We start from the raw sequence: 14090 nt of genomic DNA on the forward strand, positions 1-14090 counted from the left end.
TTTATAAAAATGACATAGCCTGATGATTTATAAGTAGGATATGTTCACTTTCCTTTTTCCTAAACTCATGATTAGCCTTATATTAACCCTATAACCATTTTATTTTAAAAGAATAAAAGCAGAAGCAAAAAACTACAAATAATAATAGTAAAACCAAGGTGTTGCTAAAAGTGACCGGCTTTTGGGAGGGTAAAATACTAGGGTGAAGAGAGTAGAGAGTGTATTATAAAAACGAATTGATTTTATATGACTTAAATGGAGGAGGGAATATTGTTAAAGTTGATGGTGTTGAGAAAGAACTAATTATACCTTCTCAAGCAAGAATTTTAGAACAAACAGCTGCAGGAAACATAGTGGGAGGGCGGTGGCTAGTTGGAGGTTGTTTAGTCGATTAATTCCTGAAACTACCTGCACATTTAAGTATACTAAAGCTAAAGGATAAATATGAACAAAATATATATATATATATATTTATATAGGTATGTAAAAATGATAAAACTAAAGTAATGAGAAGGATAACTTGAAACAATACGGTCACGGTTTATTTTAGAGTTGCACGTAAACTAAATCATTAAATAATCAAAAATATCAGGTAGATTTCTAAATTAATGTTGATTAAATATTAATATAAATTCTTTTAAATTAAATAATGGGAGGGATGGACGGGGGGGTTGACAGTGGTCTGTTCATGTATCAAAATTTTTTTTTTGTAGGGAAGTTGTATACGTAACCACTAGACCAGAAAAATGCGAGTTCGCACCGACGAAATTTAACCTGCGGCCTTGCGACAATGCTCTACCACTGAGCTAAGGTGGCAACTCATATTTTCAGTCGATAAATTACGTATGCAAAGTTAGATTTCTCACCACGCCAAAAAGTGGACACCCGCCTTAAGAGGGCAGGAAATCATTTATTAAGGTATCGAGTTCTAACATAGAACTTTGGTGGTGTACTGATATTTTAACCCCCAACTTCATTTTTAGATATAAGCAGCTGGCGTGTTTTTCCCTCCCACTGTGTCAAAAAAAAGTAAATAAAGCCCCACCATTGGGTTGGGGTCGAAAAAAGCAGTTTTAGCTCCTGAAAGAAAAAAAATTCTGAACTATAAACTGAAGTTGAGAATAGGAAGATATAGATAGGGTTAAGCTTTCTTATAATTCACTTTAAGAATAGGGAGGCGTGATCCAAAGACAAAGTCAACAATTAAAACTAGTAATTAAAACTTGTACTGCGAATCACATGTTGGGCTACTCGCCATAGTCTTTCAAGACAATGCACCGCCCTTAACAAATGGATAGCTGGATATGCTAAGCGTCTATTTGTGAAGGAACTCATTATCGATGCTATGGGACAGCGCACAACATCACCGTCCGTGTGATGCACTTTTAGTGTGATGGTTCGAAGCTAAGTTGAGAGTTTATATCAAACGCGAAGGACTTATCGTTTTAAAAGAAAAAAAAAAAGTTCTTGTATGCGACTAAACTTGTTGTAAGCTCGAGTATTCAAAGTAGTTAATTAGATAGGGCGCCAGAAAATTCCATCTGTGTATTAATAAATAAAGTTCATGTTGTTCTTTCAATTATAAACCATTAAACGGCGCAAGCTACCGTGCTCCGCGTCATGTGCAATATGTTGTATTTATATTAAGGATTATGGAGCTATAGGCATATTAAATGGAATTACTTGGGTTCTAACTTATCCGTTGAAGGCGTTAGAGTTCCACCATACTTTCAAGTCTACGGATTGGCCTTCGTCATCGAGAAACGCCATAACTGCGCCTGTTTATGTGTGCGTTCGATCTATCGAGACTTAAGTATCTGTTGCTTAACACAAGACGAACATCCACTATTGTACTCCTACATACATAACAAAAAAGCTTATGAGAATAATTATAGGAGCAATTTATTTCATGTGCGACGGCCTAAACATGGTACGACTCGAGACTTGTTCCAAATGCAACTAGTGCTTGTTTTAAATGTATCATTAGCAATCTAAACTATCAGAGGGCTTAAAAAATTACAATTTAACCCTAGTTAGGCGCATACTTAATTTTTGCAAATGTATAATTCAGAAAGTGATGAGCAAAATATACCAAGTTACTGGAAAAAACAAATAAACTACGCTCGATTTTACCGAGCGTTTGCACAAATTCATTAAAAAAACGCTAATTTACATCTAATTGGTCCGCTCTTAAATTCGGTGTTTTCGACCCTAACGTGCGCCAGGAAACGCCATTTTAGAAAATTGTTTGGAGTACTATGTTCGGGTAATAGGCAATTCTTTTGTACTGTGACTTCGTTTATTATTTAAATTTAAACTTTAGTAGGTATTATTTATAAAATATCAAGACTTCCTTACACCCTAATAGATTTTAGTTATTTAACTTGGCTTAAACTGTCTGGTTTAAGTGTAATTTTAAAAAAAGTAGACCGTCAGAAAAATTTTAAAAAAATATTTTGATTTTTTCTTGGTAAATTTGTATAGTTAATATACTATAATATTTTTGTCATGTATTTACCGCATCCTATTAATAACTTTGCTTTTTGAAATGGATGAAAGCGATGAGTTCAGTGGGTCTTTCTAGAAAGTTATTATTTGGAGGAGCGATATCCCTTACTTTACCTGAATTTTTAAAAGATGCAAGGTCTTTTGAGTTACTTTTACTTTCCATACTTTTGCTCATTTTTGGTTATATATATTATTATTGGCTTTGTTATAAATTCTAATCTTTTCTTTGACTAGCCACTCAGTTTAAAATTATGATTTATACCTTCTTTTTAGTACTTATTATTGTATGTATTTTATTCACTTTTTTTTTCAAAATTGTTTGATACTTATAAGATTGTTATACCTATTATTTTAGCGAGATTAGACACGTACCCGATCATCAAGAAATGTTTTTTTACCCAGAAAGCAATCAAAGTATTATTTTTGAGTTGCTAGAACAAGAAGATATACCAGACGAGGATGCTATAATGTACTCACAATCATTTTGAGTTTACTTTTCTTTTACAATTTATACTTTTTAATTTTATTTATTGTTATAAAAAATTTAAATAGAAAACATTTTAATGAATTAAAAAGTTTTACGGGAGCTGCTTCCTCCAAAATCAATTCTTTGCTACCCTTTGATTATCTCAATCTTGCTATAAAGTAATTTACTTATACTATTATTTGAGAAAAAATTATAGAAGAAATTTACGACTTACTTGAAATATATATATGATATCTATTTTTTTTAAGGGATTCTTCTTCATTTTATTTGATCGGCGAACACTCTTTTAAGGAAAGCGACGTTTCTTTACCGAACTTACTCATTCGAATTCAGTTAATACTAGTTCGTTTGAAGAATGTTCAAACTGATTTCTTAATTTCTTTTAGCACACCAGTAATTACAGGTATAAATAAGTTATATATATTTTTACTTGTAGAGGTTTATAGATATTCTTATTTTTACTTAATGTATACATTCATGTTTATTGATTTTCCTTTTTAACTAAATTTATAATTTTCATTTAAACGTTTAAGAGCCCTATTTTATGTATTTATATAGAAAACAGTTACATTAGGGTAGGAAAATTTATTAAATATTTGATAGCGTCTCTTTTTAAAAAAATCAAAATTCTTATTGCTAGTAAAAGTTATAATAGGGGTATTTAATTTATATTAATTTTGTGTAAAGCTTTTACTAAAAGTTTTTTCTGTTAATAATTGGAAATGGATTGTTAACAATGAAAAAGTTTAACTTATCTTATATATATTTAAAGATTTTTACTTCGGAAATATTTATTTAGTTTAAAATATATTCTATAAAGACTTATACTACTTTTATCATATCAAAAAGAAGTTTTTTTATTTTTATTTTGGTTTTGTAAAAATCTATATACTTTATAAAAATAAACCTGTTACGATTTCTAAAATAAAAGCAGAAACTTAATTTTAATATATATTTTTTTTACTTTTTTCTACGCCCTATGGTTTTTTAAAGTAGGCTATAAAAATGGTATTAGTAGTTGCTTTTTACTTAGTAACTTCTTCTAAAAAATTCTTTATTTTTAATTCGGTTTTTTTAGAGAATCATACTATAAAAAATTAAATTTTAAACTTAATTTTATTTATATTTATGTAATATAATTTAAAAAATTCTTTCAATACAGAAGTCTATGAATTTTTGGATGAATCTACATTTATTAATTGTGTTTCTTCTCTTCGAATTGAAGATTGGAATTTGTTTAAATAGGAAATTAGTTTTTCTAAATAAAAAAAAAAAGATGTTTAATAAGAATTTATCAATAACGAACGAGTTGTTTCTACATCCCTTGTTACTTCGGTGGATCTTATTTAAATGAAGAACTAGTGATTACTATAGCGTTTTTTACGCAAGTTAATTTGAAAAAAAGAAGAAAAATAAAAATATTTTATATATAATTCTTTTTTTGTGTATAAAATAGTTGGATTTACAGTTGATTCGTGTTAAAGGGATTGTAAAAAAAATAATTTAATTTGTGTGTAGCATTTGTATCGTAGTTTTTTTTTAGAAATAGCTTATTTTATTTAAGATTAATACTTATCAAAATTACTTTGTTATATGTATTTACTCAGCCATAAAATATATTTTAAAGAGTGTTTTAGTTCTAAATAATTTAAATTTGAAGTTTGCGTACAAATATCGTCATTAAGTCTATATAATACTTTTCTTTTTATTCATTCAGCTATTATTAAATCGCTTTTAGTCATTACCACTCTATAAGTATATAATTTTTAATAAATTGTTTTCATTAAGTTTTGCAACTGATAGTAAATTTTTCTTAGTTCTAAGACTATGAATAACCTATTACTAAGTAATCTTTAATCTGAGATTATTTGGAGATTAGCTGCAGAGTCCAAAAATTAGATGAAAGTTTCATATCATCGTTACTAATCTGTAAATTTGATGGTAGTAAATAATAGAGCTTTCATTTTTCCTTATATCGTCTTTCCGGTCTTTTCTATTTAAGTATACTTTTTACGTTTTTGGAGCTCTATCACAAATCTTGCAAAGTCAAAGTTGAGAGCTTTTTTTATAAATTGTTGTTCAGTTTCGCCAGATTGAATATTGGATTCGTCTTTACATTTTAACGACACAAAAAAAAAATTCTAATTGTTTACCAGTCTGGAAATTGCAGGCAAGTTATTTTTTCATTGCGCATTTTTATCAGTGGAAATTCTAAAGGATGTGGTATATGTTATTTGATATTTTCCATCTTTTTCCCGACGTATACCACAGAGTTGTTCTACATTTTACGGACTAACTATTGGTTTTTTTTAAATGGTTTATTATATTATCTGCCAAGTTTTTTTGTGTAGTAAGATGCAAATTTTAAATAATAACTCTTAAGACCTAGAGCAGAACTTGCTTAATTTTCTTTTCAGGGGGGTTTCCAGCAATTATTTTACTCCTGAGGAAAATAGTTTATGTAATAGGTTATTATATACTTGAGTTTTCTTAACCAGTTCTTAGCTGATAAGGGTTTCTTAAAATTATTTTATTAATTTTGACTTGAACTACATGGTTTTTAACTTAGGGGCTAATAATGTAGCAAACTAAAATTAAATAAAGAAAAAAAAATAGAGTAACAAAAAAAAAAGTAAGCATTGTATTGTTAGCAGTAGTATTTATAATCATCTTTAAAAGTTTAGGAATAATACGCACTCTAAAGTTTACAATTACTATGGTTGTTCTGTTGAAAGGGCTTGGTCTTTTATACAAGTTAAGATGAATTGTAAGTTACTAATATCCTTAGTTATAAGTCAGATTAACTTTATTAGCAGTGAAGAACCTTGAAATCTCAGAACAACTTTTAGAAAGCTGTACAGTGAAGCTTTTATGGCTTTACTTAAAAATGGGAAACGAGGGATAAAACGCACACTTTGTTTAGGCGCTCAGTATTAAAGAATTTCATGCCTGGACAACCATTTAACGCAGTTTTAAAAATGTACTTCTTAGTAAATAGAAGCCATTCAACCACTTGGTGCAATAGTTTTTATAGCAATTATTATGCTTTTTGTGATACGTTTGTGCACACGTCTTCGAAAATTTTATTTTTTTTCGCCTGACCTTGGGCTAAGTGTCAAATAAAAGACTTGCGCCTGATGGAGAACTTCTCAGTAATAGCTATACTCTTACTGCAAGTACTATTCCCGATATAAGAGTCACGTATCGGTTAACCAGGAGTCATACTGATCCGTTATAAATGTATATAAGAAATATATATAATTACTTGAAAATATCCATTTTATTGGGACAAAAAAATTTTTGAAGATCTCTTGGCATGTAATTTAGAAAAAATTTATAGAGAAAAGTAGGAACACCCAGAAAAACATACTATTCACTTACGATAACCCTCGTCCCGTTTTTACTGCTCAAAGGTTAATCTTACCCGTAATCTGCTTAGTGTCAGTACCTCTAGGCGGGACCGGTGGAGTTCTGCAAAATTCTGTAATTAAAATATTTTGTGGGAATTATGCAGGTGACATAAATGTAATGTTCGTCGTTGGAAAACAACATAGCATTCAAATTTCGTCTGACCCGTGGATAATAGTTGTGGAATAATAGTGAGGCGCATCTTGCATCCCTTTATTATCTCGGTTTTAATCTTCCTGGTTTTGTTCTGTTTTTTTAAAAAAATTCTATTAACTAGTCTGTTCCTTATGCTATAACTATTTTATTTTTTACGTCTTGTATCTTTGTCGCTGTTTGTTATAACCCTTAAACAATTAAGGTTTTCAAGGTTGTAACATTCCTAAACTTTTCGTTGCCCAATGTAAGTTGTATTAATTAAAAGGTATCTGGGCATACAACTAATCTGTCGATTGTTTTGCTAAGCTTAAAACGCGATCATTTTGTCATATTGAATATAAGGACGTACTATTAGAAATACAGAGAAAGAAAACCAGCAACACCGCTCTTATGTTATGCTAGTCTGCTTATAGACCTTTACAAAAGATAATCTAAAATAAACAGTTTTGTGAATCAAATGTGTTCAGCTATGCTATTATTGACTCGCTTGTGCGTCTTCCTTTAGTGTTCATTCATAGTCAATAGTTTGCTTAATTTGTTCGTTGTTTATTAAACATTTATATACTGTTTTTATGTCATTTCATTTGTTTTTAAATGAATTCATATTTTTTTTTAATAATTGCTATAGATCTGCTGTTTTTGAGTTGTTTGTTAAAGTTCATGTGTTTTGCTTTCCTTTCTTTTTATTTTCAATCTTATTTATATTGCTTTTATTTTTTTTATTGATTTGTTCGATGATGTTTAAAATGTAGTCGTTTTCTAATTAATGATGTAAATTTAATTAGTTTAATTGCGTTATGTTTTTAAAAAAATTGTTTTCGTCAATAAATAATTAATTGAGTCAAATTTTTTTGTACGTGTTTTAAGTGATTATGTACAATTATTTATGTAGGAAGATTTTGTGGGAATGTGTAAATTCGTTTGATTATTACGTTTCTGATATTAGTTTTGTTTTTATATGGTGTATTTTTCATTACGTGCCCCTCCACCTATTTTCCAGGTGTTCTTATGAAATCCTAGTTAATAAAAACACGGCCTCTATACATTTTATTGCTCTTTACATGAAACTAACTATTATGAAAAGCTAAAGCTACTCAAAGGAAATATATCGTTGCTTTATTTCTTGGGCGATTAGATAAAATTATAACATATCTAGAAATTGTCGTCAACTTGCTACAACATTGTGTAGCCTTTCCCTGTTGGCGCCTGAGTACTTTTAAAGAAATTAATATAATTAAATAAAAATTATAATAGTACCCGTGGAGAGTTTTAAGTTAGTACATAAAATGAGTTTGGTCAATTTTAGGGTCACTCCTATATCCATGAGGTCATTTTGTTGTTTTACAGTACAAGGGAACACACACCAAGAATTACCATTATACAATTGAAGTACTAACTAGCCGTATAGAAAGGTTAACTAGTTTGTTTTGTAGGCTTATAATCGTGCGTACTGCCATTATTGAAACGCTTATGAGTGAAAGGCTCAAACTTTTGTAACTACCTTCAAAAAGTAGTGCCTTATCCCTAGGCTAACTCTTATAAAAGCTAAGATACTTAGCAAGCAATATAGGACGAACTTATAACACCAAGGTCGAAACTGGTAGTTTTACCATTAAACTAATCACTTAAATTCAAGGAAGGCAAATCAAGAAACTGAGAGCTGGACTCTGATTACCAATTTCCAAAATTGGTTTTTTTCTTACTTTAAAAGACTACTTGGATAGATGTAGAGCTAACTAGCTGGTTCTATTAAAGTAGAACAAAAAAGGGTAGACAAATGATGGTCCCCATCTCGGGCATCGTATCGAGCAAGGTCCTGATTAAACTACGCGTATATATAGTGCTATTAGATAGCACTACTTAGCATCTAGAGTATTAGAGCCAATTAAGGCGCTCTGAAGATAGTAAGTACTAATACAAAGCCCACCTTATATCGGCACATGTCCGTCATTTAGCCAAACTGTTGTGCTGCTTTAGTGATTGTTAAGTAACTCCGGGACAGAGCGTTAGTATTATCAACCATCACTCATTAAATAGTTCTTACTTTCCTGGCGTTTGACTTTTCTACTAGCTCTTGATAAAGGTAGTGTACTGTTTAACTTAGCATGTTTTGTCAAAGTTTCAGCAATGGTTTAACATAATCTTTCTAGGTGTCTTATCAGAATATTACTCTTCGAAAGGCGATGACAGTACTCATCGCGAAGATTAAGCATTCAAGTTAAACTAACACAATTACTTAAAGTAATTCCGCTATACGAACTTAAACATGTACATTATATATATATGGAACGAAATATTTGGTGACAAGCATATACAATTTCCAAGGGCTCAAACAGTGGGCTCGAATAAATCATCCACGAAGGTGGCCAATAGAAAAGTAGAAGTATAACATTTGAAAAGAGTTTTTAGGTCAATTTTACTATTATTTCAATTAAATTGAACCAAATAAAAAAAAGCTCTGCAAATTTTTTCTTTCGTAGCATTATGGGTACGGAAATACAGCTATGGAAAAGGCAATATTATGTCTTTTTCTAAAAGGGTACAGAAAAAACAAGAGCCGAAGAAAAAATTTTAATACAAAAATAACTAACTTTCTGTAAAGGTATATAAAAGAACGCCATTTGGCCAGCGTTGACCGCTTGAACTTATCTGCCTTCGCATTTTTTTTTTAAGTTACTCATTTGGTAAATTCTTTATCTCTAGTGAAAATTCGGATTTCTTTTTCTAAATTACGTAATTTAGTTCTTTTAAGATGTTTAAATTATTATTTTCGTTTTTAAATTTGTTTTTTCGATTCTCTAATAAAGTTTTTTTGGTTATTATGCTCTAAACAATTAATCAAGTTAACTATTCTCAATTTCAGTTTTGTTCTACTAATATTAGTTATTTTAAGTTCTCCTTGCAGTACATTTTTTTCCGTTCTCATATCTTCCTAACAAGTACGGTTCACCTAATTTCCCTTTTTTCCTTTCTGACTTTCTAGTTTCCTTACTATAAATTTTACTTTAAGTTTTCTTATTCCCCTCCATCCTCAAGTTTCAGCGTACTTCGCGTAGCCGATACGACTTACCTAGAAACGAAGTGCTATCCCACGATTTAGAAGGGGTAAATTAAGCTGTTGTTTTTATATAAACTGGTTTATAACAATATTCTATATTACATAATTAGTCAAGTTTTTAACTTTCCCATTTTCTTTTGAAAAAACTCAAGTTTAAATTTCAATTCAACTCTGATCTTCCTTTTTATGTTAAAAATGCTTAATTATATGGCCCATCTTCAGAGGGGCAGGAAAAAAATAAGTTGTTGTGGAAATCCCTTAAAACGTTAAATGAGTAATTACATTATAACCATCTAATAATTAAAGGGTCCACCAAGGTCATTTTAAAAATACGTAAAGTCAGACCACTAAAATTTTAATTGAGGCAATTGCATACACAAACAAATCACTGTAAAACTTGTCTACCCCTCATTTAAAAACTATTTTTTTAAAAAATTTTTAACTATATATGTATTAAACCTGCGTTACTGGCTGGATCAAGGAGCAGGTTGGAAACAAGCAAGCATAAAGCTTAACGATAGTCTTTAAAAATATTTCGAAGCTTGTAGGCTGATTCAGCGTATATTTGACAAATTAGTTTTAACATTTAAAGGTTACTTTGCTCTGCCAATATAATAAATAGTTTATTAATCTAGGTAAGGAACTTCATACTCATCTTCAAGTAACATACTTGTAGAATTTTTTTAGTATTTTGTGCGAAAAATAAAAAGCCCATTGTAAAATCTCATAAATACTAAACAACTAAATTTACAAATGGTTAATAAGACAATATGTAAATGGGTCTATATAAAGAATATCAAAAGCAACAACCCCCAAAAAAATATCTTCTAAAGTTTATAAAGAAAAAGACCGGTTGTAGAATGTAAAATGTAAAATTATTTAATATGATAAACTACTTCCAGGCTTATAACCAGAAGAGGGAATAAAACGCCCCTCTTCCCTATTTTTTTAACTAAACTAAACTGTTTTCAGCTATTTTTGTAACTATTAAAGTTGAGTTATAACCAAATTTGGTATCAACTTAAACCGAAACTTACTTATTAATCAGATGTACTATTACCTTTTTAAAAATAAGTACTAGTAAAGTACCCTAATAAACTTAAAAACTAAAGATAACTACTAAATAAAAGAATAAAAAATATATAACTAAAATATGTTAAACCTTTGATTAAGGCGTATTTTATCATTGTGATAATGATGGCCCTAAGTTACTTACCATGAACCTAAAAAAAGGTTTTTTCAAGTTTTTTTCCATTATTTTTTTTAAGTTGCCTTTAATGGACAAGCCGCTAGGGGTATAAATTCTTCCACCATATTAACAAAACAATAAAAATAAACAGTGAAAATCCATCCCTACGTTACCACTGTTCCATTGTTACGGCTTAAAAGTCGTTAGGGTTCTTTGAAGGTAATAAAGCGCGTCAAAATTACAAATGAAAAATAAAAAATAATAAAATTATAAAATAGGTTATTAAAAACAATCTTATTATAACCGCATTAATAATATATGAAAAAAGAAGGAATTAGATAATAAAACTGAGAAAGAAACTTAGAAAACAAAAAAGGGAAAAACCAGAACTAAGATCATATAAAAGAGTCGTAAGACGCACTCCACTATAAAGAATATAACAAGAAGCAAGAAGCCCTATACAGGGCGCAAGCCTTTTATCTGAGAGATGACCGAAGGTACATAAAAATTAGATGATCGTGGTAATAACATGTTTAATTACGACAAATATACCCACTATAAAAAGAAGCAATAATACCACATTAGTTTTTATTTCACTACTTTTTGTTGCCGAAAGAGGTAGTATAATATGAAATTGCTTGACAAAAGTAGTAAAATGAAAGAACAAATGTTCACGTATTATTTAGAAAAATTAAAACTAGTAGTAAAAATATGAGCAGGAATAATATGAACACAAAAAGTATACTAAAAAGTAAATAATGTAAACCTAAGTAAAAGAAGATTATGCAGTTACTACTATATATACAAGAGTGAAGTAAAATTAGTATTTAATTTTATAAAATACAATACCACAATTGGCAAAAAAACTAAGGATTAATGAATTAACCAGTAAATAAGCACGTGATTTCTAAAACCCAATTTGTAATTAAAAAAATTAAAAGTACCAAATTATTTAAATGAATTGCAAAAGATTTCAAATTGCTTAATAACTATCAAATAGATATGTTTTTTAGTATAAAGGTTTGTATTAAGCCTTGTTCACGCGTGGTTGCTGTTTTTATCCTAGTCGTGTTATGGTTGTCTCTTTGTTAATTTTTTTTTAAAAAAAAAAAAAATTATAAAAAATCTATAAAAATTATAAACAAATAAAAAAAGTGTATTATTTGCGGAGTATATTTTTAAAGGGTAGGAAATTTGTTTTGAATTCTACTTATTTATTTGTCCTTGAAAATGCCGGTTCTAGCCGTAGTGAACTCGGATTCCGTCCCCAAGGTAATTGAATTTTGTTATTATTATTATTATTTATTATTATTATTATTATTATTATTATTATTATTATTATTATTATTATTATTATTATTATTATTATTATTATCATTATTATTATTATTACTATTATTACTATTATTATTACCGATTTTATAATAATGTGTTATAGCAGCCTGAGCCTCAAAACTTTCACCAGTCTTCGTCTACCAGCCCCCCCTTTTCTCCAGCCTTCAATCCTATGTCTTTGTACGTTGGTGATTTACACCCTAGCGTTACAGAAGTCATGTTGTTTGAATTATTCAACAATGTCAGCAATGTTTGTTCTTTAAGAATCTGTAGAGATATTGAAACTCGAAGATCACTTGGTTATGCCTACGTTAATTTTTTTAGCACTATGGATGGTATAACATTTTTTAGCTTTGTTCAAAATATGAACTTTTTAATCTTTTTATAGCTTTGCGTGCTTTGGAAACTTTGAATCACACTAACGTTAAAGGGAGACTGATTCGTGTCATGTGGTCACAAAGAGACCCTTCCCTTCGTAAAAGTGGCGTTGGAAATGTTTATATAAAAAATTTAGAAAAAGATATCGATAATAAGTGTCTGTACGACACTTTTAGTGTTTTTGGGAAAATACTATCCTGTAAAGTTTGCCCAAATGGGGACTCTAGTTATGGGTTTATTCATTTTGAAAACGAAGATTCTGCTAAAGCTGCAATTGAAAGAGTTAATGGAAAACTTTTAAACGGCTTGAAAGTTTATGTTGGACCTTTTATACCTCGGAAACAACGTGAACATAAGCTTCAAGTAAGCGTTTTACCTTTTACTAATATTTATGTTAAAAATATCCCCGAAAAATGGGATGTTGCCGAGTTAAACTCTTTTTTTTTGTCCTACGGAGAAATAACGAGTTGCGTTGTTGCTAAAGATTCTAAAGGTGTTTCAAGGTGCTTTGGATTTGTGAACTTTTTAAGCCCTAATGTCGCACGCACCGTCATTGAGGAGTGCAATGGCGTCGAGGTGGAAGGGAAGATTTTGTATGTCGGCCGTGCACAGAAGCGTCAAGAGCGCCTGCGAGAGCTTCAGCAGAAATATCTTATCGTTAAGAAAGAGCTGACCGCCAAGACGCAAGGCCATAACTTATACGTTAAGAATTTGGCAGAAACTGTGGATTCGGCTAAGTTAAAGGAAGTATTTGCGCCTTATGGAACCATCACAAGCGCACATGTCATGTACAACGAGAAAAATACCCACCGGGGATTTGGTTTTGTGTGCTTTGCCTCCGCTGAGGAAGCGTCTAAGGCTCTTGCCGCAGTAAATAATACGGTGCTAGATGGAAAGTCTCTTTACGTTGCCTTTGCTCAGACTAAAGAGCAGCGGAAAGAGCTGCTTGCTGGTCAATTTGTCGCTCGCCTTAATACTTCCCGCATCTATCAACCTCCGTATTACTATTTAAATGGCATAAGTCACCCACGTGGTAACTTTATGTACCCCGGCGCGTATCCGCCTCGGCGTTTTATTCCTCCGCCAATGGCAAGCTATTATATGCCTCCTGTTAACTCCCTTCCGAGAGCTCCTTATGCTAATCGGAATGGCAGGGTGGTGTTACCAGGGATGGACGTTGGTCATATCAATTCCTCATCTTCAGGACAGCCGCCACTTCAGCCGATTAATACTGAATTAAATGCGTCCGAACTTGCTAAGGCTTCGGAAGCAGAACAACGCTTTATTATTGGAAACAAGCTTTATCATAGAATCACATCTATTAATTCAGAGTTGGCCCCCAAAGTAACAGGCATGTTGCTAGAGATGGATATTTCCGAGTTGTTGCATTTACTGGAATCTCCTGAGGCGCTACTGCAAAAAGTTAAAGAGGCTGTGGATGTTATTGAGGAGCACGCTAGAAGAAACCCAGCTTAGGGCTTGTAAATAAGTTGGTTTTGAAAATAAAGGTTTCTACCCTTTTATTTTATAATAACTTTTAATTGACTCCCTTTAGCACGCTCATTGAAGAA

The 14090-nt window shown here is 30.7% G+C and overlaps 1 protein-coding gene and 1 long non-coding RNA gene across 3 annotated transcripts; both read left to right on the top strand.

The window, feature by feature from the left end:
• Window positions 1-2558: 2558 nt before the first annotated feature.
• Window positions 2559-3350, top strand: LOC135146567 (uncharacterized). The gene is made up of 4 exons (XR_010283874.1): window positions 2559-2644; window positions 2864-2977; window positions 3061-3153; window positions 3244-3350. It is a non-coding gene; the product is annotated as an uncharacterized LOC135146567 (long non-coding RNA).
• An 8541-nt stretch (window positions 3351-11891) lies between these two features.
• LOC135146595 (polyadenylate-binding protein 4-like) lies at window positions 11892-14042 on the top strand. 2 transcript variants are annotated; one of them, XM_064078714.1, is made up of 3 exons: window positions 11892-12078; window positions 12245-12476; window positions 12530-14042. In XM_064078714.1, exons 1-3 carry the CDS (start codon window positions 12037-12039, stop codon window positions 13993-13995), a joined length of 1740 nt encoding a protein of 579 aa, XP_063934784.1. In that variant the 5' UTR covers window positions 11892-12036; the 3' UTR covers window positions 13996-14042. The 2 variants fall into 2 exon arrangements, with proteins under 2 accessions (XP_063934784.1, XP_063934785.1); XM_064078715.1 differs by having other exon boundaries at window positions 12248-12476.
• The last annotated feature ends 48 nt before the right edge of the window (window positions 14043-14090 follow it).

This window comes from Zophobas morio, unplaced genomic scaffold, assembly GCF_036711695.1.
Source record: "Zophobas morio isolate AGI-343-1 ecotype UQ-CSIRO unplaced genomic scaffold, CSIRO_AGI_Zmor_V1 ptg000243l, whole genome shotgun sequence".
In the NCBI taxonomy this organism is placed as follows: domain Eukaryota; kingdom Metazoa; phylum Arthropoda; class Insecta; order Coleoptera; family Tenebrionidae; genus Zophobas; species Zophobas morio.

What these genes read in the sequence shown, in the direction of transcription:
- LOC135146595 (XM_064078714.1), top strand. Translation starts at nt 12,037, where the DNA reads ATGCCGGTTCTAGCCGTAGTGAACTCGGATTCCGTCCCCAAG. An exon ending in ACTCGGATTCCGTCCCCAAG is followed by an intron (nt 12,079 to 12,244) that starts GTAATTGAATTT and finishes AATGTGTTATAG; the next exon opens with CAGCCTGAGCCTCAAAACTT. An exon ending in TTTTTTTAGCACTATGGATG is followed by an intron (nt 12,477 to 12,529) that starts GTATAACATTTT and finishes ATCTTTTTATAG; the next exon opens with CTTTGCGTGCTTTGGAAACT.